Source organism: Triturus cristatus, chromosome 11 (assembly GCF_964204655.1).
Source record: "Triturus cristatus chromosome 11, aTriCri1.1, whole genome shotgun sequence".
In the NCBI taxonomy this organism is placed as follows: Eukaryota; Metazoa; Chordata; class Amphibia; order Caudata; family Salamandridae; genus Triturus; species Triturus cristatus.
The window spans coordinates 298,256,298-298,282,943 of NC_140594.1; the positions used below are offsets into that span (position 1 = coordinate 298,256,298).

A 26,646-nucleotide genomic window follows, 5' to 3' on the forward strand; every position below is an offset into this window, starting at 1 on the left:
AGTCGAGCATGTGTCCTTCTGTGTACATCCTTAAGGTGTCTCAACATGGTGTGATTCCCAAAGGAATACTTCCTGTCGGGATTCCCTCTTGAAAGTACACGGCCACACAGCTTACAAGTCACTAAGGGTGCATTTACCTTTTGCTGGCCCTCTGGAAAAGAAAAATACTCCCATATGAAAGAGGTCTTTTGTTTCCTCGCTCTCTGCCTCAAGGTAGTGCTGCTAGCCTCACTCTCAGAAGGGCTCTGCTGTTCTGCCATCGTATCACAAAGACAACCCAGCTCCTTCTCCTAAGGGATCACAAGCAGAAATGAGGGGAATGGGTGTGGTGTAGGAGAGTTCTAGAACTGAAAGTAGTTTCAACCAATCAAAAGTTGTGTTTCATGATCACATGACCCACCGTACGCTTACGGTGCGCTTACGGTGCGCTTACGGCAAAAGTACGCATGCGCGTAAAAAAGACATGCGCACGCGCGCATGCGCAAAACAGGCACGCCCCTTCACTTCCGCGTAACGTGCGCGTGCAGCGTACGCGTTACGCGCTGTGCGCGCGTGACGTGCGTCTACGCAAATTGCGTAAATGAACGCAAACAGCGTAGAAATCTAACGTAATTACAGCAAGACGTGCACTTACCGTACGCGCACGGTAAAAAATAAAAAAAAAAATAAAAAAAAAAAATATGTAATACTAATAAATTTTACCTGTTTATTTTAAAAAAATGGTAAAATAAAAACATATTGTAGAATTTTTAAAATTTAACCATAGTCTTTAAAAAAGGATAGACAATTAAAATAAAAATATGTAAAAAAAAAAAAGAAGAAAAAAAAAAAAATTAGCATTTAAAAAACCTTGCAAATTCACTGAAAAAACCATGGGTTTCACACACGTTATAGTTAGGAATTAGCATTTAAAAAACCTTAGAAATTCAATGAAAAAACCAAAGGTTTCACACATGTTATAGTTAGCTGGACATTTCACTCGTAAAAAACCATTGAAATTCCCCCGTTATAGTTAGTTCAGCTAACTATAACTCGCGCGCCCGCAATGCACTACTGATGACGTCACATATTACATCACTCATGACATGGTCAGTGACATCACTCATGACATCACTGATGGGGAGAATGTGGATCATTTTTTTTTTTATAAATTTTTACCGTACGCGTAATCGGCGATTTTCCGAAAAAAAAAAAAATGTTTTTTTTGGGCTTGGGGGTGGTTTGGGGACCCCTGTATCAATGCTGGGTGGTTAGGATCTCATGAAACTGCCTCTTTACACATTTTTGGGGTTCGTTTTTGCTGCCCAACTCAGGGAGCGAGAGAGAAAATGGCGGCCGCCGCTTCCTGGTTTCGACTGATTCGAATGTTTACTAAGAGCTAAGAGCCAATCAAAATCGCGCTCGCGCACGCCACCGTACGCGTACGGTAAGCGCACCGTAAGCGCACCGTAAGCTGGCTCAGATATATATATTGATTTAAAGGCTATTTTCTCAGAATCTACTGAACAGATTTACACCAAACCTACAAAAGGCACTTCCTTGACCTGAGGACTACCTCTCTGCCAAATTTCAAGTAATTCTGTTCAGCCGTTCGGGCTGTAGCTGTGTCTAAAGGTCCTATGGAAAAATGCATGGGAAAAACGTGTTTTGGGACCCCCCTTTTATCTCAGCCCCCGCTTCACGAATCCCCCCCCGAGACTTTCAGGGTAGGAGCGGAGCGTAGCGCCCCACCTATTTTGAAAAATTCGCAAGGATTCGTCGACCGGCGCCAAAGTTATTCAAAATAGAATGTTGCGGATTTCCTATGGAAACGTGGTCCTAACTATAACTAACTACTGGCGACCGCCAGTAGGTAATTATATATATATATTCACTGAAAAAACCATAGGTTTCACACGTTATAGTTAGCGGAAATTTTACTGATAAAAAACCAATGAAATTCCCCCGTTATAGTTAGTGCAGGAAACTATAACTCACGCGACCGCAATCCTCTGCTGATGCTAATACTGTATTTAGACACTTATTTGCCCATGTCTTCTTCCATAAATTTTTAGCTATACATATATTACAAATATTTTTTTTTCATAAAGACACATATGTCATCAGCAGAAGATTGCGGTCGCGTGAGTTATAGTTTCCTGCACTAACTATAACGGGGGAATTTCATTGGTTTTTTATCAGTAAAATTTCCGCTAACTATAACATGTGTGAAACCTATGGTTTTTTCAGTGAATTTGCAAGGTTTTTTAAATGCTAATTCCTAACTATAACGTGTGTGAAACCTATGGTTTTTTCAGTGAATTTGTATGGTTTTTTAAATGCTAAGTTACTTTACGCCATTCGTGGCGTGCGCGCCCACTTAACGCAGTTCGTTCCGTGCGCGCACGGTGCGCTTCGCGCACCGTGCGCGCACAGTGAGCACGCGGTGCGCTTCGCGCATCGCGCACCCACTTTACGCAGTTAGTGCCGTGCACGCACGGTGGGCACGCGGTGCGCTATGCGCACCGCGTGCCCACGTTACGCTAGATGGGCCATGTACGCACGATGCGCTTCGCGCACCGTGCGCACATGGAGGACATATTATGCGCTTCCTTGTGATAGGTAATCTGTTGACATTTTTTTGGGAAATGCTGTGCTCTTATATGCTATGCACAAATGGCCACCATTTGCACACGGGGTGGAGAGAGTGGGGTTTTTTTTTTTTAATAATTATTTACCGTACGCGTACGGTAAGCGTACGGTAAGCATAATCGGCGAAATTTTCGAAAAATAAAAAATTACCGTTTTTTGCCTTGGGGGATCTTTGAAGACTCAACTAACATGGTTATGTGCATGGGCGCTGTCTAAACAGCCCCTTTATATGTTTTTGGCATTTGTTTATCAGCTCCCTCCTCAGAGTGCGAGAGAGAAAATGGCGGCCGCCGCTTCCTGGTTTCGACCGATTCGAATGTTTACTAAGATCTAAGGGCCAATCAGAATCGCGCTCGCGCACGCCACCGTACGCGTACGGTAAGCGCACCGTAAGCGCACAGTAAGCTGGCTCAGATATATATATTGATTTAAAGGCTATTTTCTCAGAATCTACTGAACAGATTTACACCAAACCTACAAAAGGCACTTCCTTGACCTGAGGACTACCTCTCTGCCAAATTTCAAGTAATTCTGTTCAGCCGTTCGGGCTGTAGCTGTGTCTAAAGGTCCTATGGAAAAATGCATGGGAGAAACGCGTTTTGGGACCCCCCTTTTATCTCAGCCCCCGCTTGACGAATCCCCCCCGAGACTTTCAGGGTAGGAGCGGAGCGTAGCGCCCCATCTATTTTGAAAAATTCGCAAGGATTTGTCAACCGGCGCAAAAGTTATTCAAAATAGAATGTTGCGGATTTCCTATGGAAACGTGGTCCTAACTATAACTACCTACTGGCGACCGCCAGTAGGTAATATATATATATATATATATATATTCACTGAAAAAACCATAGGTTTCACACATGTTATAGTTAGTGGAAATGTTACTGATAAAAAACCAATGAAATTGCCCCGTTATAGTTAGCGCAGGCAACTATAACTCACGCGACCGCAATCCTCTGCTGATGCTAATACTGTATTTAGACACTTATTTGCCCATGTCTTCTTCCATACATTTTTAGCTATACATATATTACAAATATTTTTTTTTCCTAAAGACACATATGTCATGAGCAGAGGATTGCGGTCGCGTGAGTTATAGTTGCCTGCGCTAACTATAACGGGGCAATTTCATTGGTTTTTTATCAGTAAAATTTCCACTAACTATAACATGTGTGAAACCTATGGTTTTTTCAGTGAATTTGCAAGGTTTTTTAAATGCTAATTCCTAACTATAACGTGTGTGAAACCTATGGTTTTTTCAGTGAATTAGTACGGTTTTTTAAATGCTAATTTTTTTTCCCTTATAATAAGCCCTGTACATTTGGTGGCCTACGGCCACCAAAAGCACAGGGGGTGGGGTAAGTGTGGATAGTGTTTTCTTCCATTGTAATAAGCCCAGCACATTTGGTGGCCTTCGGCCACCAAAAGCACAGGGGGTGGGGTAAGTGTGGATAGTGTTTTTTTTATTTTTATTTTTTTACCGTACGCTTACCGTAAGCGTACGGTAAGCGTACCCCGCGAAATTGCCGAAAAAAAAATAAAACCGTTTTTGCACTTGGGGGATGTTTGGGGACTCCCTCCACATGACTATGTGGGAGGGAGTTGTCAAAACAGCCCCTTTACATGTTTTTGGGCTTCCGATTTTAAAAATCTCTCTCAGTGCGAGAGACAAAATGGCGGCCGCCGCTTCCTGGTTTCGGCCGATTCGAATGTTTACTAAGATCTAAGAGCCAATCAGAATCGCGCTCGCGCACGCCACCGTACGCTTACCGTAAGCGTACGGTAAGCGTACCGTAAGCTGGCTCAGATATATATATTGATTTAAAGGCTATTTTCTCAGAATCTACTGAACAGATTTACACCAAACCTACAAAAGGCACTTCCTTGACCTAGGGACTACCTCTCTGCCAAATTTTGAGTAATTCTGTTCAGCCATTCGGGCTGTAGCTCGTTCTAAAGGTCCTATGGAAAAATGCATGGGAAAAACGCGTTTTGGGACCCCCCTTTTATCTCAGCCCCCGCTTGACGAATCCCCCCGAGACTTTCAGGGTAGGAGCGGAGCGTAGCGCCCCACCTATTTTGAGAAATTCGCGAGGATTCGTCGACCGGCGCCAAAGTTATTCAAAATAGAATGTTGAGGTTTTCCTATGGAAACGTGGTCCTAACTATAACTACCTACTGGCTATCGCCAGTAGGTAATATATATATATATATATATATATATATATATATATATATATATATATATATATATATATATATATATATATATATATATATATATTGGAGTATAGCCGGTTTGCTGAGCCCGGCACAGGACACGCCCTCCCGGTCAGGAGCACCGCGTCTTCAGCAAAATTTTTGGTGTAGCACGAGGAGTGTAAACGCGGTGCCCCCCCAAGCGAAAACTACTGCCACCAAGGCTGTGATGTGCGCGAGGGGAGAGAGGAGGCGGCAAGAGAAGAGCTGCCTGATAAGGACAAAGACATCAGCGAGAGCAGTATCAACTCATTCAGGAAGGCTGTGGTAATGTGTATTCCAGCGCCATGAATTTTGGGGCATCACTTGATGTTTTGGGAGCCTACACCACTGTATTAGGCACCACGTTGAACTACTAGTTCCATCATGCAGCTTACCTGAGTTCAGCGGTATTAATGATTTCCACCTGGTCTAGAAGGAGGAGCTGAGAGACTGTTTTTAAGGAGTGGACTCTCACTCAAAGGTAAAGCTGTCAGCCGTTGAGACCGGCACTGAAGACGGCCATTCCGGCCAGAAACGCGTCTGCCATAGCGTTTCACGGACTGTAAGCAAGCGCTGTCAAGCTCAATAAAATGCTGGTGTCGAATTCCGGAGCTGTGTCCTACTTGCTTTTATTCAAAGTGAGCCTTGGTAGTGTGAGATGTATGTGTATATATATATATATATATATATATATATATATATACATATACACATATTATATATATATATATATATATATATATATATATATATATATATTTTTTTTTTTTTTTTTTTCATTTTGTGTTTTTCCCCTCGCTGAAAAAAACTAAGGTTACAGGGACAGTATAGTTAGGCTAAGATTTCACTCATACAAAACCAGCGAAATTCAGCAGTTATAGTTACCTGAGCTAACTATAACTTACATCCCCGCAATGCACTGCTTATCACCCTACATATTACATCACTCATGACATGTTCAGTGACATCACTCATGATATCGCTGATGACATCATCCCATGAGTGTTTCATAAATGTTTCTAATGCTTAAGCATGTATACTAACCTGCAGCATAAGTTAAAAATACTATTCTTTCTGTGGTAGCAATTAGTCTTATTAGCTCAGGTAACTATAACAGATGTATATCACTGGTTTTGTAAGAGTGAAATCTGAGCCTAACTATAATGTCCCTGTAACCTTTTTTTTCAGTGAATTTCGAAGTTTTAAAAAAAAATTATTTCCTAACTATAACGTCCCTGTAACCCATGTTTTTTAAAGTAAATTTCTAAGGATTTTTTTTAATATCCTAAATGTAACCTGTAATCTTTGACGGTGAGTGTGAGTGAGTGCATGAGTGTCTCAGTAAGTAAGTGAGAGAGTGAGTGTCTCAATGGGTGTGTGAGTGTCTGAGTGGGCCTGGGAGTGAGTCTATGAGTCTCTAAGTAAGTCAATGAGTGGGTGCGTGAGTGAGTACATGAGTCTCGGAGTGGGTTTGTGACTGGGTTCATGATCCAGTGAGTGGGTCTGTGAGGGAGTGCGTTAGTCTGAGTGGGTGCGTGAGTCTCTGAGTGGGTGCGTGAGTCTCTGAGTGGGTGCGTGAGTCTCTGAGTGGGTGCGTGAGTCTCTGAGTGGGTGCGTGAGTCTCTGAGTGGGTGCGTGAGTCTCTGAGTGGGTGCGTGAGTCTCTGAGTGGGTGCGTGAGTCTCTGAGTGGGTGCGTGAGTCTCTGAGTGGGTGCGTGAGTCTCTGAGTGGGTGCGTGAGTCTCTGAGTGGGTGCGTGAGTCTCTGAGTGGGTGCGTGAGTCTCTGAGTGGGTGCGTGAGTCTCTGAGTGGGTGCGTGAGTCTCTGAGTGGGTGCGTGAGTCTCTGAGTGGGTACGTGAGGGGGGGGTATTTGTATGAGTGGGTGCGTGAGTGTAAGTGGGTATGTGAGGGAGTGTATGAGTGGGTGTATGAGTGTCTCATTGGATCTGTGAGTGTGTGCGAGTGCCTGAGTGCTCTCTTTTTACCCTCTTCTGCTCTGTTTTGCCTTTTCTGTTTGTTTTTCTGCCCTCTGTTTTGCCTTTCCTGCTCCGTTTTCCATTTTCTGCTCGTTTTTCTACTCTCCGTTTTGCCTTTCCTGCTCGTTTTTCGCCCTTTGTTTTGTCTTTCCTGCTTGTTTTTCTGCCCTTGGTTTTCCCTTTTATGAGCCCCGGGGACTGCCACTTTCCCTGGGATTTATTTTAAGCAAAGGGGCAGCTGCATGGATCCCCCCTCCTGGGGCTTTCATATGCTCCGGGGAACACCATCTCCCGAGGGCTAAATTTAACATTATATGGGGGTCACGCAGACCCCCCTCCCCAGGGCCACAGGGACTATCACTTTCCCAGTACAAAATACATTCATTAAAGTGGGAGGGGGCTGCGTGCCCCCCTTCCCTGGCCACATACAGCCCCAGAGACGCCATCCCTCAGGGCCTGGCCTTAACTCAATGGGGGAGGTGAGTTGCACGACCACCGTCCCCGGGCCGATTTCTGCCCCGGGGACCCCATACACCAAGGCACCCAATGTGCAGCCTGGGAACCGCGGGGGAGCCTCAAGGCCCCCACGGTCCCAGCCGGCTCCCGCCACCTGTGGGAGCCTGTAAAATGCAGCTCCATATCTGTGAGAGTACTCATTTCGTTTGTTTCCCTGCCCATCTGCAGGGAAACAATTGGAAACTCCGCTCTCAGCAAGTGGGAGTGGATTCACAGCTCTCGCTTGCTGAGAGCGGAGTTGGTGTTTGCTCTGACTTGAGGGGAGCTGTCAAAGCTCCCAGCATGTCAGAGCAAACAGCTATGTCCCCGGTGTGAGCATCCCAGGACCTAGCAGAAACCGGCCCTGGGGGGCTTGGAGGGGAAACTAGGCGGCCGGAAGCTAACGGTCGCGGCTGAGCTCCCCCTAACACACGCTGCTAGACTCCTCATGAAACCCGGCGAGACTGGTTATCTCCGCTCATAGCGGATTCAACCGAAAGATCTCCCTAATTAAAAAATTCACTGATTCTCCTTACCCCGGATGGTGCTTGATATCCCGGGAGGTGTGGAGCCTCCGGAGGTTTCACTGCTCCGATTTGTTGGCGCAATACGTGAGTGGAGACGGCGCGCCTCTGGTCTCCAGTTCCGGGTCTATCCCGGCAGAGACAGAACCTGCTATTTTGGTTACGGCGAGTGGAGGAGCAGGACTTGGAGCGAGAGAGGGCAGGTGAACTGGGGGAAATGGGAGAATCGAGGTGAGGTTTTTTTATTCCCTGGGATTGAAGCTCTGAGATTTGGCCCCTTGAAGGAAAGTATATTTTCGACCGCTCCAAAGATTGGGGATAGATCGTGCGCAGGCCGGGCTGCTCTAGAGGAACTGGTTGAAACCATCCCCTCAAGTACAGGGGTCCGAGAGTGCATGGATAGCAGGAGATGTGGTCCTCCCCGGAATGCCCTATGTAGTGCTATTCCTCAGCAGGGCTCCACAAATATAACTACTACTACAACTTTAATTAGTAGATATACTTTGCGGAAGAGGGCAGCAAAGCTGGATGTAGACACGGATCCTGTTTACCCTACTAGTGTCGCCCCTTTAGCCTCTAAGGTTAAGGTTTCTGCTAGGCAGGGGAAGAAAAAAGCGACCACGGAGGATACTCCTGTAGAGGGTGGAAAAGGGAGAGGGAGAGGGAGGGCAAAAAAAGCCCTGCTGTCAAAGGTTAGAGTGACTCCATCCTTAAAGTCATTCTACAAAGTGTTATCCAACCCCTTGGACAGGGCTAAGGAGATAAATTATAAAATCGTTATGGCATCTCCCAGTAAACAGACTGCCTGCTCCATGAATCCATCTATACCCCTAGAGAAAGTCTCCCATTCGATCTTAGCTGAGGGAGAGAACGAAGTGCCCAATACAGATGACCGGCAGGAGGCCATACATCCTTCGGTTAGCCTGTCAAATAGATACTCGACCCTAGAAACCCAAGGCAGTCCGGACAACTGTGAAAATCAAAAGGATGCACCAGGAACGGTCAATGCAACAGCGACGTTCGATTTAGTAACGACAACACTGATGCTAGCCGCCGATATGCCCCACTCACCGGAGATATCCAGTATTGAACCCTCTAAGAACGAGGGAGTCGGGGCATTAGCTGGTATATTATTGGCTTTGAAGGAAGACATCGGTAGGAGATTCTCTATATCTGAGACCAATCAAGCCGCTATTAAATCTTCATGTGAGTTACTGGCGCAAAAAATTGAAGAGGTCTCTAAGAGGACTGATAATCTGGAAGTGGAAATCCCTAAAATGAAGGAAGCCCTACATAGCTCCACTGTGGAAATGGATAAGTTTGCCCTCCAAAATAGAGACTTAAAAGATAATATTGAACGGCTTGAAAACCACGCTAGGAAGAATAACTTAAAGATCCTGAATGTCCCGGAGGATTTGGAGGGTGGTGACATAAAAGAATTTGTGATTTCATTTCTAAAGGGAACAATCCTTAAAGATATCCCAGATCTTGACCTGTCTCACGACATACAGGGAGTTCACCGAGATCCATATAGAAGGAATCCTACAAGGCTAAAACCAAGGAAAATCCTTGTGAACTTTCTTACATATTCATCAAAAGAGAAAATCCTATCCCTAGCGTTGAAAGCAGGTCAAGTGAAGTGCAGCTTATATTCCAGTCCGTTTTCCTTTACCGTTAGGTCTGATATATCTCATATTACGGCCACAAGACAATGGGAGCTAGGTAAAAGAATGACAGTCTTAAACTCCCTAGGTGTTAAGGTCCAATTAAGATTCCCGGCCCTTCTCCGAATAATGTGGAATAACCACATGTACAACTTACGTCAGATTGAGGAAGTGGATGACCTTATTGGGAAAATAAGGAGTGGAAAAGAGGGAGGAGCCTCCATGTAATAACTACCATTACCATAAATTTAGCCTCGCTGGGTCTCTAATTGGAGGGGGTCTAGGAAATTATCGTTTAATATCTCCAACTTGCATATATGGAAGTGTCAGGGGGACCTCGCCCAAGAGCTTATGCTCAGAGGAGAAGGGAGGGTTTCCCGGGGTAGCAAGGCAGGGATGCAGGGGCAGGGTAGGGATAGGGGTGGAAGGGGGAGCACGGGTGGGGTCACAAGGGAGGAAAATCAAAAAAAATATCCTCAATCTCAAATAAATTTTGCAATAAGTAAGCAATATTCAGAACATCCGAATAAAACTCTGATAAGGGGTAAGCACAATGAATAGAAATATTAACTTTATTTCGTGGAATGTCAATGGACTCAGATGTCCACGGAGGCTAAGCTTGGTTATGAAATATCTCGAACAAACCACAGCTCAGGTCTTCCTTCTCCAAGAAACTCATTTGAGTCTCTTGGAATGTAGGGCTTATTTTGGTACACTCCGGTGGGTTGAGTCATTTTGTTCATCTGAACAAGTAGGCCAGAACAACAAGGAGGTGGTAATTTTAATTAGAACAGGAACTAGAGGGAATATTAAATCAGTTTTTTCAGATCAGTCTGGTAGATGGATTATTGCACCAATTGAAATAGAAGGGAGGGAGCTAACCACAGTATCATTCTATGGCCCAAATCTTGATGTCCCAGCATTCATCTATAAATTACAGGCTAAATTAACAGAAACTACCACCCCAATTATCATCGGAGGTGATTTCAATGTTCTTCTTAACCCCACTCGGGATTGATCCAATAATAGCCATTATGTTGGAAACCCCAATATTCGTCGTGGGATGATCAACATGATGCATGAGCTGGGACTGGCCGACGTGTGGAGGGCAAACCAAGGAGACAAAATAGGTTTCACATTTTTCAGCAAGAAGTATGGTCACTCTTCGAGAATCGACTATATTTTAACCGATAGGTATGCTTTGGAGAATGTTCTTGATATTTTGATTTTACCTACCATTCTCTCCGATCATGCCCCCATTTTTCTTTCATATCAAGGGGGAAGGTGCACCTCTAGTCCTAGATTGACCTTGAAAAGGGCAATGCTTTCCAACGCCGATATAATTAAAGCTCTTAAAGCTTCTACAGTGGATTATTTTTCTCTTAATTTAGGTACCACCTCCCTAGATTTTGTCTGGGACGCTTTTAAAGCAAACCTACGAGGTCAGCTTCACAGCCTGATCTGCTCAAAAAATAGGGAAGAGGCATTAGTCTTTAAAAACTTGGAAAACGATATAAGTAAATTGGAGGACGAAAGGATAAATAACCCCCATTATTCTATTGGAAAACTGGCGCAAGTTCATAAAGATCTTGACCATCTACGGCAGGTTTATAGAGGAAAACTAGAGAAAAAAATTAAGGCACATTGGTCGGTTCAAAACATGCAACACTTTGAATATGGCGAAAAGGCTGGGGCAATTTTAGCCTGGAAGGCAAGGGCAGATCGAGCTAAAAATAACATCAGTGAATTAATAATAGATGAGAGCGGAGGGAGCTCAGGTAAATGGGGGGATATGCAGAGATGTCTTGTTTCCCTGTTCTCAGATTTATACAGAGAGGAGTCTATACCAAACTCAGAGAATATCCAAAAGTGGTTGCAGCGCAAAAAACTACCTGTTCAAACTGAAGGTAGTCTTGGGGTGTGGCCAAGCTGCGGGCTGAGATGGCCGCGCGGTGTTGAAGCTCCGCCGTCGGCCCAGCACAATCACGGATGTCCCCAGCCTCCTGACGCGAGAAATGGACGGCGAGCGCTGCCGCTACACCCCCTGACCCCCCCGGAGCACGATCCGATGTCGGCTGGGCCGTGATTTCGTCGGCTGCAGCCTGGAGAACGATTGGACCCGGTGGCCTGCGGATACAAGATGGCGGCCTAGATTGGCGATCCGGAGCGGCTCTCGGAGCGGCTGCGGCCGGCACGGAGACAGGTACCTTGAGGGTGCTGCGGGGGGGGGGGGGTTTGGACACCTGGGCGTGGTCTAGACGGGGTCTGCCTTGCCTCCCCCACTGCTGCTGGTACGGGGCTGGCCGGGTGCTCGGCAGTAGACCGGCGCCGCTGGGGCGGCTTTGCTCGCTTTCCTCCCTCGGATCCCTCGCTGTTTCAGACGGGTGGGGTTCGGGGGGGGAGCGGGACGGCCTGTTTGTGGTGGAGGGGGGCGGGCTGGCTACCGGTTTGGACCGGGCGCTTGGGTAGCTCCTGCCCCGTACTCCGGGCCTTTCTCTGAGGGCGCCTTGTGTTCCGTGTGCCAGGGGGTCTGGCCTCCTTGACCCTGCGCTTTGGCCTTCTGTCACACGGCAGAATCCGATGGGCCTACACAGCTGAGAGCGGCGTGGTTTCCTGCTCCCTTGCCCGGTGGAGGTATTGAGGTGCCGCGCAGGGGATCCCTAGTCCAGCCCAGAGGGGTGTCTCCGGGCGGCCTGACCTTCACACTGCAGCGACCCTCATCCGAGGCTCAGTGGAGTCGGGGCAAGATTGGTACTGCAAAGGTGGCTGCGGCATCTGGAGACCCGCGCCGAGTGGTTGTGGCCTGGGCTGCCTGGCTGCTCTGGCGCCATTTCGACAAGCAGCCACCACTGATCCATAGAGGGCTGGCTGGAGTTCAGTCGTATGTGCTGAGGCATGGGTCGCAAGGACCCAAAGCAGAAAACGCTGTCGTTCGAAAGGCTGGCTGAGCACTCATCGGAGAGGCCCCCCGACATGGTGGCACAGGGTGAGGGCATGTCCGGTGGGGCAGCGGCTCGTGCCCCGTCTCCAGACTGGTTGCAAGAGATGAGAGCTGGGTTTAGATCCATAGACAGTTGCTTCGACTCCTTGGATAAAACGCTGGAAGCAATGGGTGCCAAGATTCAGGCCCATGATCGGCGACTGGATGGAGCGGAGGCCAGGATTTCAGCCATTGAGGATGGTGCTGCGCAGGAAACCAAGCGGATAGATAGAATGCATATTAAAAGAAGTGGCCATTAAGAACGAGGACCTAGAATCGCGCAGTCGTCGCAACAATGTACCTATTACTGGGGTCCCGGAGTCCACAGCGACGGGCCGGCTGGACGCGTTTGTGGAAAAACTGTTGACGGACATCTTTGGGAGAGACTCCTTCACATCGGGCTTTGTGGTTGAGAGGGCACATCGCTCCCTGGGGCCACGGCCTAATCCGGGGCTCCCGCCTCGCCCGCTGATAGCCCGCATCATGAACTTCCGGGACCGGGACACTGCTTTACGACTAGCCAGGGAGAAGGAAGATATAACTTGGCAAGGTTCAAAACTCTCATTCTACCCTGACTTCACCGCTATGGTTCAAGAGGCCCGTCGGAAATACGCGGGAGCGAAGGCTGCGCTCCGCAATCTCGGCCTAAAATACGGCATGCTCTACCCGGCGCGGCTGCGGGTTGAGATTGATGGCCGGGTTAGGTTCTTTGACAATCCTACTGAGGTGCAGGACTTCTGTCGCGCATACAGGCCGAATAAAAGCCCTCCCCCGGGGTGGCGGGGGTGGACAGTCTCCCCCACACAGTGGATCGGCGGCCAGCCAGGATTTGTTTACAGGCTCTGGGGTTGGGTGTGGCGGTGCCTATGTCTGAGCTTTGTTCATCTCATTTATTGCAGTATGGGGACTATGGACAACTTAAACTGTTCTGCATTGCTGGGTTGATGTTGGGTCGTTGCCACCCCCCTTTGGTGGAAACCGCTGGGAATCATTTTGGCCATGATGCTCCGTTTGTTACTGTTTGACTGCAACTGTCGATTCTGTTTGGAGCTTCTTTTTTTGTTTACAGGTTTGGGATTGCCTCACGTTTTCGTGGTAAGGCTGGGTGGGGGGGGGGAGGTGGGTTGGGGCAGGTTGTTTTGATCTCAGAAACATTTGTTGGTGTGCACTGAACTTGACGCTATATGAGGGTGCCGATGACCCCTGTGTCCCACTGCTTTGTCCGATGTTTAGATGGCTCGCATAGGCTTGAATGAAAACCCCATAAACTTATAATTAATGTCTTGGAACGTCAGGGGCCTTAATGATCAACGCAAATGCAGACAGGTGATACATTATCTGAATCGCCATCAAGTGGATGTGGCCTTTATCCAAGAGACACACTTACACTCCACAAACAACGCCCAAATTGCGGCGTCCTGCGGCACTCACAGGTACTTTGCCAATTTTAGTAATTATGCTAGAGGTGCAGCAGTGCTGATTCACAAGTGAGTCCCGTTTCATTGCCAGCAGTTTATTGGGGACAGGGAGGGGCGCTACTGCATAGTGAGAGGGGTGATGATGGGACACGGGATCATCCTGGTGTGTGTGTATGCTCCCAACACTGACTCCCCGGACTTCTTCCACGCGCTGGCCGCCCAGCTCGCAACCCTGGAGCCGGCTATGCTCCTGATTGGCGGTGACTTCAACCTATTGCTGGATGTGGGTATGGACAGTACCTCAGGGGCCGCTGACTCTAAGCCCAGAGCGCGGCGCGCCCTCAGAGAACTCTGTCACCAATTTTTCCTGATTGACATATGGCGCAAACGCAACCCAGACACCACTAACTACACACATTTTTCTGGCCAACACAACACCTGGACTAGGATCGACTACTGGCTGCTTTCCCCGGGTCTGTCCCCCTGGTTTCGGACGCTGAAGACTTTCCCTAGAACATATTCAGACCACTCTCCGGTTTTACTGTGCTTGGATGTTCCTCGCCCTGAAGGTTTTGAGCGACAATGGCGATTCCCTGGGAGGGCGCTATTGGACGATCTATTCTGTCACGAGGTCACTGAGGCGATTGAGGACTATTTTGTGCTCAACACCGGCTCGGTGGATTCTTGGGCCATGCTCTGGGAAGGGTTTAAGGCATACATTTGGGGGGATTGCATAGCGAAGCATGCTGGGGTCTTAAAGGCGCTGCGCACAACACTCACTCAGCTGGAGGTTCAGTTAGAAATCGATAGATGCAGAGGCGAGACATGCAGCGTCAGACGACGTGTTTGCTAGGCGGCTGTGCCTCCTATCCGAATACAGGGAGACCGCGGATAGATAGATCCTATATCTAGGCAAATACCACACTGCACGTCGATACGGTGAGGGAGACCGGCCCGGGCGCACGTTGGCGCAGGCTTTGCGATGGCCGTACAATCAGTCCTTCATAGCTGAGGTTCGGGGCGAGGACGGAGCGCTCCGCACGACACCCTCTGAGATTAGGGATGAGTTCCTGGCCTACTTCTCGGCACTATATACGACCAGACAGAGTGATAAGTAGTCGTCCCGCGAAGAAGAGTTATCTGAAATCGCGCTAGTGTTTTTGGAAAAGGGCATGTAGGAATTCATGGCGGAACCCATAACGGTGACGGAGGTTCGAGGGGCGATTAAAGTATTGCGGAGCTCCTCGGCCCGGGGTCTCAACGGCTTGTCAGGTGATTTTTATAAGGCATTTTCGGATCTGCTGGCACCCAAACTTATCGAGGTTTACGCTGAGGACTTGGAGCGAGAGACTCTCCCGCCCACTCTTAGCGAGGCAGTCATTGTTCTGCTTCCAAAACCAAACAAAGACCCGGCGTTATGTGGGTCATACAGGCCCCTTTTACTATTGAATATTGATTATAAGATTCTTGCCAAAATAGTGGCCAACAGACTTTCACAATTGATGGAGTTTATTATTGCGCCTGCTCAATCTGGCTTCATACCCCATGGCTCGACTTCATTGAACTTGCGGACTTTATTTACAGTATTGCACAGAATAAACCCTGACACACCCACGGCGGCTATTCTCCTCGACACCGAAAAAGCCTTTGACTCATTAGAATGGCCTTTTTTCCTATCCATAATGCAGCGAATGGGCATGCCGTCTGGCCACCACGCGGCTCTTATATAGTCGTCCCACGGCGAGACTACGTATTAATGGCACCTTGTCGCGCCCATTTGCTCTTACACGCGGCACACGTCAGGGATGCCCGCTATCTCCGCTACTGTTCATTCTCGCCATGGACCCACTAATCCGACACTTTCAGGAGCGACATCTTCACAGAGGTCTCCAGTTCCGGACTGGTCCCCTATTGGTCTCCCTCTATGCCGACGACACCATACTGTATGTCAGAGAGCCTCAGCTGAACCTGGCTCCTCTGATACGTGAAATACTTCGCTTTGGTCGCCACTCAGGGCTGGGTATCAACTGGCATAAGTCTATAATTTTCCCACTGACTAGCGACACCTCCCCTTGGCAATGTGAGTTTCCGCTGGAGTGGTGCTCTGACTCGGTAAGATATTTAGGCATACACATACACCTGAGCACGGACGAAATTATCAGTCTTAATTATGGATGCGCGATTGTACAGCTTGAATCACAGGTGGACAGATGGCTGCGGCTTCCGCTTTCCATGGCGGCTAGAATCGCCATTAAAAAAATGATAGTGCTCCCCAAATTTTTTTATCTTTTTAATAATATCCCCATTCCCCTCACCCAAAACTTTTTCGCCTCCTTGCGGTCCCATTTGATTAGATTGGTCTGGGGAGGAAAACACCCCCGGATCCGCTGGAAGATTCTCACGCTTCCGCATGACAGAGGCGGCTTTGGAGTACCGGATTTGTATTTATATTATCTGATTGCTCAGTGTGCCCATGCCTATGCCTGGTATCACCCTGACGCACGGATTCCATTTCTTCGTCCGGAGGCGGATTTTGTGCTCCCGGGTCGCTTGTCCACGGTATTGCCCAGGGGCGTACCTAGAAGTCCAGTGGATATTCAAATGGTGTCCACCACCAGCTGGGCCTGGAGTAAGCTATTGCGCTACTTGGAACAGCCCATTTTATACTCCTCGTCCCTCCCGTTGCCAAATGGGGGATGGCTACCGGTCACTGGCGAGAAGCTTGTGCAACGCACTTTAACGAAGTTTAACCTCACCAAGATTGGTGATTTATACCCGGGCGGGCACATATTCTCGGTATCGGAAGAGGCACGCTTCAGTGATGCCACTTTCATGGATAAATTTATCCTTAACCGGCTTTATTTTACAGTTAGGTTGGAAATTAAGGGATTCCCCCTCGAGCCGGCTTCCTTCGAGCCACTTACTCTCCTCATTGACAAGGATACAGGTGCACATATTGTTTCTAAACTGTACAGGCTGTGTGTAGCACAGGTTCCCTGCTCGGATGACAAGCTACGTATGGCCTGGGAGGAGGACTTGGGTAGGCCTATTACGGATGAGCAATGGTCCACTTGGTGCAAAGTCACAAATAGGATATCGCTCAATAGCCGCCACAAACTTCTACACTATAAGTTTTTTCTGCAGAAGCTATATGACGCCGGATAAACTCCATTCCATTGATCCCAGGCGGCCCCACATGTGCTGGTAGTGTGCCTCACCTCATGCTGATTTTGCCCATCTGACCTGTACCTGTCCGAGACTGCAACCATACTGGGCACAGGTACAGAAAATCCTGGGGGAGATGTTAGGGCTCACACTGGTTCCTACCCCGGAGGTGGCGTTGCTGGGATACACGGTCAACTTTCCCAAGTCAGTTAGGAGGCTTGCTTCTCTGGGCTTTCTGTTAGCAAAACGGGAAATAGTTAGGCGCTGGGGTAGTAGGACGGCTCCCACGGCTAAAGAATGGCTCACGGACATGGCGTACTGTAGCCTAAACAGCGAGATTTACTCCAGTCTCCTTCCCAGCATAGCCCGTCCCAAAGACATCTGGGGCCCATACAAAACATACATCGCGAATCTGACGAGCTCCTCCCAATCACACTCCAGCTCAGGAATAGTGCCCACAGGGGTAGGTTAGGACTTGCAGTGGAGAAGCAGTGCGGACGGGTGGGCCCTGGGGTGGATGTGGAACTACGGGTTACCTCACTTTGGGTATGGAAATAAGGATAACGTATGGGTTTGCTGTGGCAAATCTGAATGTTGAGCTCTAATGAACTAGACGGGTATGGGGAGGGTCAGTGCTGCATTGTTTTCTCACATGGGTTCTGACGGATTATATTGTTGTAATGAAGAACGAGATATTGCTGCCTGGAGCCAGGCTTTCGTATTGTTCACGGGCAGGGGGACATTCTTATCGAAATGTATTTTTCACACTCACGATAATTGTAATCAGTGCAGAGATCTCTTTATTGTTTGTTTACAAAACATAAATAAAGTTTCAAAAAAAAAAAAAGTATATAAAATTCTTCAGAACGAATTAGTTCCAGGGATGTGTGAACTATTTAATTCTATATATAGCCCAGAAGGTAGAGTCCCGAATTCCTGGAAGGAAGCTACGATTGTTCTTGTTCTAAAACCAGGGAAAGATCCCCGCAAAGCTGACTCATATAGGCCAATCTCCCTGCTAAATGCGGACTATAAGATCTTTATGAGTATATGGGCAGGGAGATTGGTCAAGATAGTCCCTTATTTGATAAATGGGGATCAAAAGGGCTTTATTCCTGGCAGATTCATTCAGGAGCAGACTTTGCAGTTAATTGGCAGCATTGATCTAGCAGTAGCAAGGGCAGAGCCCTTGGCCGTCACAGCATTTGACGCGGCTAAGGCCTTTGACCGTGTCTGTTGGATCTTTCTATGGGAACTTCTGAGAACGATGGGTTTTGGCTTAATTTTTATTCAGACTCTGACCAATTGTTATCAGGGTGCCTCCGCTACAATCTTGTTAAATTGCTTGTTAACATCTAGCTTTGCAATAACTAGGGGGACAAGGCAGGGCTGTCCCATCTCGCCCCTGCTATTCGATCCATATATAGAGCCTTTGGCCCAAGCCATCAGATTAGACGAGTTAATTACTCCCTTTAGCGTTAACCTATACAGCAGCAAGGTAGCCCTTTATGCGGATGACCCGCTAATATATGCCAATAACCCCATCAAGGTACTCCCTAGAGTAGAAAGACTTTTAGAGGAATTCGGCGTATTTTCAGGCTATCTTGCCAATCCTTCTAAAACAGAGGTGATGTGCTGGAACATCGATAATTGGGCTGGTTCTATAAGTAAGGAATTTAGATACCTTGGGATTACTATAGTAAAAAATCTAGATGATATTCCGAAGATTAATCTGAAGAAGATGTCTAAAGAGATCGATCATTTATTTCTAAGATGGAAGAACTTACCCTTAACTATATATGGAAGGGTTAACTTGGTAAAAATGGTAATCTTGCCAAAATTAACCTACTTATTCAGTACCATCCCCCTTGGTTTTTCAAATAGAGAAATTAGTAAAATCCAAGGCAAGATAGGTAGCTTCATCTGGTCTAATAAAACTACAAGGCTCTCCTGGAAGAAGCTAAGACGCAAACTTCTGAAGGGAGGCCTTGCTCTTCCGGACCTGCTTTGGTATTCCCATTCGTTTCAATTTAAAAATTTCCGGGCGCTACTTACCATCCCGGGGGATTCCAACTGGGGGATGATTTTGAAGGAAATGGTTATCTTTGAAGGTGGAGGAGAGGGTTTTTTATTTAAGTTTGGAGCACCAAGGGTTTTTAAAAAGGTTCGTTTGAAGGTATTAAAAACAGCCTTAAATGGGTGGTATACAATCAGGGGAATGTGGGGGATTTGTTACTACTCAGAGTTTGCTCCTATTTGCGTCCCTGGGCCTCTAAATGCCTTAGGGATGAGGCCCTGTGCACCCCACTTCTATTTTTAACCCGGGGGCTCTTTTCAAAACAAGTGCAGGAGCCTGTGCTTGTGTTTTTTTGTTTTTTTTATTTTCACTTACGTCGCAGATCTGTCGTGATTTTTGGCAAAAAGTTTTTTTCAAAAATGCTTTTTTTGCCTTGTGTCCTAAGGTAACTATAACTCACGCCCTCGCCATGCACAGTTTTCTCAACAATAATTTTAATTAAAATGTTGCAGTGATATAATAAATGATGTCATAAAAGAGGTTTTTACTGATGTAACATGTGGATAATTAACTGAGGGCACAAGTTATAGTTTCTTGAGATAAGTAGATCTAGAACTGTTGAATTTTTTTGTGCGTGCAAAACCTGAACCCAACTATACCGTCCTTCCGACCTTTGCTTTTTTTGTGCATTTCTAATGGATTTTTTAATTCCATTTCCAATCTATAAAGCCCCTGAACCTATTGTGAATTTCTGGGGTTTTAATGCTAAGTAATATTTAATTACAATATAATAATCCAACCCCTGCGGCCTACCCCCCCCCGTAGGCACCCAACCCTGCACCACACATGGCCTCCAGCTGTGTGCAGGTGGACAACTAACCCCCTCCACGCATGGCCTTTAGTCGTGTGCAGAGGTGGGCTGGCTGCAGGGCTGGCAGTCAACCCCCCCCCGCAGGCACCCACCACCGGCTATGTGAGGTGGGGGGGGGGGGGATCAGCCGCAGGCCAGGCCAGTTTATGGCCCCAGGGACCCCATCCCCAGGGACCCCATTACCAGGGGCCCACCCAACTACTAAAAAGGGAGGGGATCACTCGGCTTCATTCACAGGGCCGATTTTGGCCCTGGGGACCCCATCCCCCAGGGCCTGGCCAATTACTGAAAGAGGGGGCATGCAGCCCTCTCCCCCAGCCGATTTTGGCTCTGGGGACCCCTTCCACCAGAGCATGGACAATTACAGCAAGTGGGAGGGGGGCATGCAGCCCAAGTCCCCAGGGACCCCATTCCCCGAGGACTGGGCAATTAGGAGAAGAGGAGGGGGCATGCGGAGCCCCACTTTTTTGGCTACAGGGAAACCATCCACCGGGCCAGGCCACTTAATGCTGAATGCCCTGGCCCAACCCAGGGCGCCCAGTGTGCAACGTTGGGGGCCACGGCGAGGATTAATACCCCCTTCAGCTGGAGTTGGCATTGCTCCTGCAAGCAGGGAGCAGTAAAAAAATGCTGCTTCTTGCATGGATTTTTTCATTTGTTTTCCTGCTCACATGGCAGCAGGCAGGAAAACAGATGAAAAGTCTGCTTCCAGCAGAAAAGTTTTCCTGCTCCCTCCCACTGGGAGGGGACTTACTGTTTGCTCTTGCTTGCTAAAGCAAATGACTATTTCCCGAGAGGGGGTACAGTGGGACAAAAAGAGCCGGTCTAGGCATGTGTGGGTCCCCATGGCCATTAATGGCTCCAGGAGGGGGTCAGTGCACCCCCTTCCTTTATGTTTGCAGGGCCTGGCCTCGTGGAGGTGGTGGACCCTGGGGCCGAAAATGGTCTAGGAGGTGGGCCGCACCTCCCCCTTTCAGTAAATCGGCCTGGCCCCAGGGCCATCATGGGTCCCTGTGCTCCCCCCTTCCCAATATAATAATTTAATTTGGTCACAGGACCTGGCCCACCTGGAGGCTGAAGTAAAAACCTGCACAGGAGACCGCGTTGTTTTTTTCCCCAATTTTGCTGCAAATATGCCGATCCACGGTGATTTCAAGGCAAAATTGGATAAAACAATGTTTTGGTCCATGGCGGGCTCTCTGTGGGATCCGCGTCCCTAGATATACAAATTAGTTTTTACTTTAATAACTCAAAAATTACTGAAAGGTGTTATACCAAATAACAAAGAGAGATCTTTCTGGACCAAGATCTAGCTTTCTGCCAAATTTGATGTAATTCCGTTCAGCGCTGTAGTAGTGTCTAAAATCTCTACAGGAAATTACAATGGAAAGGCACATTTTTTTACCCTCCTTTTTCTCGGCCCCCAATTGAGAGATCACACCTGAAACTTTCCATGCACAACTAGATAAAGGGGAACACTTTTTGGGGAAAACGTTTTGAAGATATGTCAAACTGCGCCAAAGTTATAGGCAAACTAAAAAATGCATATATATATATATATATATATATATATATATATATATATATATATATATTATCTACTGGCGGCCGCCAGTAGATAGTTATAGTTAGGACCGTGTTTCCATAGGAAATCCTAAAATTCTATTTTGAATAACTTTGGCGCCGTTTGACGAATCTTCGCGAAATTTTCAAAACTAATGGGGCGCTCCGCTCCGCTCCTACCCTGAAAGTCTCGGGGTGATTCGTCAAGCGGGGGCCGAGAAAAAGGAGGGTAAAAAATTGTGCACCAATTTATGCCAAAACCCTTAAAAACAATGCGCATCATGTGTCCCCCGTGTGCGGACGGTGCGCGAAGCGCACCGCGCGTACATGGCCTATAACGCGTAACGTGGGCGCGCAGTGCGCGTATCGCACCGCGTGCCCACCGTGCGTGCACGGTGCGCAAAGTGCACCGTGCGTGCACGGCACTAACTGCGTGAAGTGGGCGCGCGGTGCGCGAAGCACACCGCGTGCCCACCGTGCGTGCACGGCACGAACGGCGTAAAGTAACTTAGCATTTAAAAAAACGTACAAATTCACTGAAAAAACCATAGGTTTCACACATGTTATAGTTAGGAATTAGCATTTAAAAAACCTTGCAAATTCACTTAAAAAACCATAGGTTTCACACATGTTATAGTTAGCTGGGCATTTTCCTCGTAAAAAACCAATGAAATTCCCCTGTTATAGTTAGGGCAGGCAACTATAACTCACGCGACCGTAATCCGCTGATGACGTCAGATATTACATCACTGATGACATATGTGTCTTTCTGAAAAAAAAAATATATATATGTATAGCTAAAAAAAAAAGGAAGAAGACATGGCTATATAAATGTGTAAATACAGTGATGTAATATCTGACGTCATCATCAGCGGATTACGGTCGCGTGAGTTATAGTTGCCTGCACTAACTATAACAGGGGTATTTCATTGGTTTTTTTACGAGGAAAATGCCCAGCTAACTATAACATGTGTGAAACCTATGGTTTTTTAAGTGAATTTGCAAGGTTTTTTAAATGCTAATTCCTAACTATAACGTGTGTGAAACCTATGTTTTTTTCAGTGAATATATATATGTATATATATATTTAATTACTAGATAAGCCTTAGCACTCAACCTGCACCTCACTGATGAGGCCAAACACATCCAAAACATGACTTAGGTTGCTTGTGTTCCCATTTAAAGGAGATCTGGACTGACCTTTTTGGGATGGGCGAAACCCGATGTGCATATTGTAGATTCTTATATTCAGTGATCTGGTGAGGGGATGGAATGCCCTTGGAGTAATTACGAGTGGTAGAGATTAATTCAAACAGTCACTCAATCAATCATTTTTTTGTTTTTATCAGCTTACGCGCTCACAGAACATTTTTATTTTCTACCAGAGCACTCAGGCAGGAAGCAATTCGACACTTCCAGATAAGGTTAACCAATTGTCAATTGTTATGCAAGACATCACTTCGATAACAGAATGCAAGGCTGGCGTGTTCCTTCGTAGATATAGGGAGCCGTGGGTTGTTGTCCTGTGACTAAGGCCAAACCCAACATACAGGTAGGGAAGGTTGACAGAGGTGCAACCGAGGGGAGACCCAGCAACTTCACGACACAGTGAGCAAGGGATGTATGTGCGAAAAGGGAATAGAGCAGGGAGGGCCAACATCCCCTTCGGAGACAGCGAGGGGGTGTAAATGTGTGCGAGGAGGTGATTGATTCAGACAGCACTGCAGAATAACCAATAAACACTAAGAACAGCAGACGAGGCGAGGTCGACTTGCCTGTCAAACATGCCTATGTTAGCGTTGCAGGTGGGGCCCACCCACCGGCACACATTTTTGGGGACCGGTGCAAATTGTTCATAATCAGACTGACCCAGAAAAAAGGAGAGAGAAAAGACATAGGAGGAAGGAAAAGGCGGGAAATGCAAAGTGTGAAAGGAGAGATGTGTTTGGTGTTAGAGAAGTGGGGAGGTGTGAAGGATGAAACAACACGAGGAGGCTGGAACCCCGTGGAGAAAACAACGGAAATGGGGACAGAGTGAATAAACTGGAAGAAGGTGGGCCAGAGTTCAGGAAGTTCTGGGGGATGGGGGGCAATTTAGTAACGATCGTTTTTTCTCAAGTTCGGGCGTTGTAAGCTACTCAAAACCAAGACACAGCGGAACATGGCCCAACCTACCAGTAAACCGGGTCTAAAAGGACAGGGTGAGTGAGACAGAGAAAGAAAAATAGGAAAAGGTGCACTTACGTCTTCTGACCTCCCGCCAGTGCTTGAGGTGTTCGCGCAAGCCAAGAAGGAGTGACAGGGCGCTCCCTCCGCGCCACGCGTGACATCGGCCGCTGGAGGCGCCAGCGCCAGCGCTCCGACGCCCGAGGCGGCGAGCCATAACGTCATCAGCATCCGTAGCAGGCAGGCGGTCGGGGGCATGCTGTCTGGGGGCCTCTGCGCCTCTCACCGAGCCCTTACCGGTCGATCCATCCCTGCTCGGTGCAGGAGACCTGACCTAGATAGAGTGCCAGGGACTCGGCTTTGTCACGCTCCCTGCAGCCTCTGTTTTTCACCCTCGCCTTCCGCAGGGGCATGGAGTGTCCTCACACTTCGCTGGGACCGCAACTGTCAAGAGAAAAGAGGAAGTGCGACTGTTAAACTTACTTACCCGAGATAACAGGCGGACTGATAAAAAAAAAAAAAGAAAAAACTTGGCAAAGTGGGGAAAGTTACAAATAAACATGCAAAACATTCATTTTAAGTGTTCGCGCATATATTGTGGTCAAGCAGAGAGGCCCGCTCAACCAGGAGACAACACTTGGAGTAGATCTGTGTGAGCTGTCAGGGGTTTAGGCTGCTGAAACGCAGAACCACTTTAGTGTTCTGCAACATGTCGTCAAATTATAGGCCAAGAATTTGGAGCACAACATTGCACATTCTGTAGTAGAATTATTTCACTACTTTGCAAAAGTTTTACCTCATTAGTGCCACTTTAACACCTCAATACAGCAATCGGCAACCGAAAAGTTTAACATTTGCAAAAAGGCTCGACTATTGCACGACATGACTTGTGGTCTTTATTTAGTGTTTTTTAATCAGTTTGAAATAGGGACGCTTTGCTGTTGAAATCTGCAAACTATGCAGCAGATGGTGGCAAGCAAGAGTGGTAAATCCATAATTTCACCATCCTGGGGTCCGTGTGCCGCGCTAGGACTGTCTGCTCTCAGGGACATCTTAAGGATTTTGGGGACCCTGGACCAAGTATTTTGGGGGCCCCTGTTCGGAACAGGTTTGAATTTATGATCCAATTCCAGCTCTTTTGTGCCCTCTTTGGCCAGGTCGCCAACAGTGCTCAGGGACACTCACCCAGATTCTAAAGGTGTTTTACATGTAATATTTAGGAATAGTGACGTGTTTTCAATAGTGTAACACAGCAGCAGCTCACTCATATTATTGCAAATAATCTCCAGGACACCCTCCCATTTCTCATATGCGCGGTCCTGTTTTTATGTGAAAGAAACTTTTTTTTTTTTTAAACATAACACACACATCTATCTGCTAAATGTCTGTAATAGACTCTGACATCACCCACATTCAAAATAAATTAAAGGAAAAATGTATTTAAAACAAACTATCTAAGAATTATTAAAAGTCATCAGGGCAAGACTCTCCGCAGAACAGAGTCGGCTCTATCAGGGGCCCCCTTGAAAGGCTGGGGCCCTGGGCCAGAGCCCAATTTGCCCATGCCTTAAAACGTCTCCGTCTGCTCTGCAGCCCCACAAAGTGCAGGCGTGAATATGGCTCTGTGGGGGAGGTTAGCATTTCCTAGGTTGAGGCTTGCTGTCTGTCGGGAATTTCTCATACTCCCCTGGCTTGCGACTTTATCTCCACCTCTCTTTCCTTTCGGGGTGTGGTACAGCTGGCCGGAGCTGGAGCTGGTCCTGGTTGGAGTTGAAGCCAGCTACTTCTAAATTTGTGACCAGCCATTCCCCAGAACCTAATCCCCAGTCACATTCTCCCTTGCAGCTTGGTGACCACTCAACCAGGGGAGTCTAAGACATCATTTTGCTGCTTCTCAATCTACGAATGATCACACCAACCTCCTACTAATTTAATTCACCTGGAAGACACTGGAGTAAATGAATGGAATGAGCTCTTTCAGAACACAAGATATATCTAGGTCTTGCCTATGGTAGCTACTGGCTTTGGCAATGCTTTTTAGACATGTTGTATGGCAGCGTGGCTACTGTGCAGCATGGATAAAAATAATACAACTAAAAAACGCCCTATGACGCAACCTCCATGAATGCACTTTTTTATTAATAAAAAACAAACAAACAGTGCACTGGGTTGGGGGACGAGGAAACATGGAGGGAGGGAGAGCAGGGGAGAAGAACATGGGGGGGGGGGGGGGGAGGACATGGGAGAGACAACAGGGAAGAACACAAAGTAAAACATTCATAGAGGGCCAGATTTGTTATTCATTTGACAAAGATAATGAAGCCTTTTGGTCCAACGTATATATTATAACAGCTATATGTATATTATGAAATCACAGTTCTAACATTTTTCTCTTGAGCATCGATACACTGACTATTGTGTCCACACACCATGCAACAATCATCTCTGGTGCACTCTCAAGTTTCCCAAGTCAATGCACATGTAGCTTACTCAGACAAGATTGATTCTTCGCATGCTGCAACATAAAGCGTCATGTTACACTGGGATAAAAGAGGACCACAAATCCCAGAATTCAAAGGAAAAATCTGGACTGACGAGCTTCTCATGTGAGGAAACGTCATTGGGGGAGCGCCCTCGGAGTATCATTGGGTTAAATGATCATTTCGGTGCGCACAATTTTCTAACCACAGGTTAACCCCATCTTTGGGCCTTCGGCTAAGTGCTTTTTAAGCCACACTTTATCTATCTTTGGGGCCTGAGGTACAGTCCTTCAGACTTCAGGCTTTAAAGAGCTATCTCTGACCCTGAAGAACAGGATGCCTGACACAGTGGCGTAGAAGGGGGGGGGGGGGGTAAGCGATCCGCCCCGGGCGGCACGAGTTTTGGGGGGTGGTGGCTGCACCTCCCACTCTTACATGCAGTTGCTGCAGGGGCGGCA

The 26,646-nt window shown here is 47.4% G+C and overlaps 1 protein-coding gene across 3 annotated transcripts in view; it reads right to left on the bottom strand.

Annotated features, from left to right (window-relative positions):
* Positions 1 to 26,646, bottom strand: part of SLC8B1 (solute carrier family 8 member B1) — a 244,809-nt gene that overhangs the window by 157,605 nt on the left and 60,558 nt on the right. For all 3 annotated transcript variants that reach the window (XM_085636233.1, XM_085636231.1, XM_085636232.1), the window contains exon 2: positions 23,787 to 24,152. In XM_085636233.1, the coding sequence (XP_085492359.1) occupies positions 23,787 to 23,966 (180 nt within the window). In that variant the 5' untranslated portion in view covers positions 23,967 to 24,152. The remainder of the gene's footprint in view (positions 1 to 23,786; positions 24,153 to 26,646) is intronic.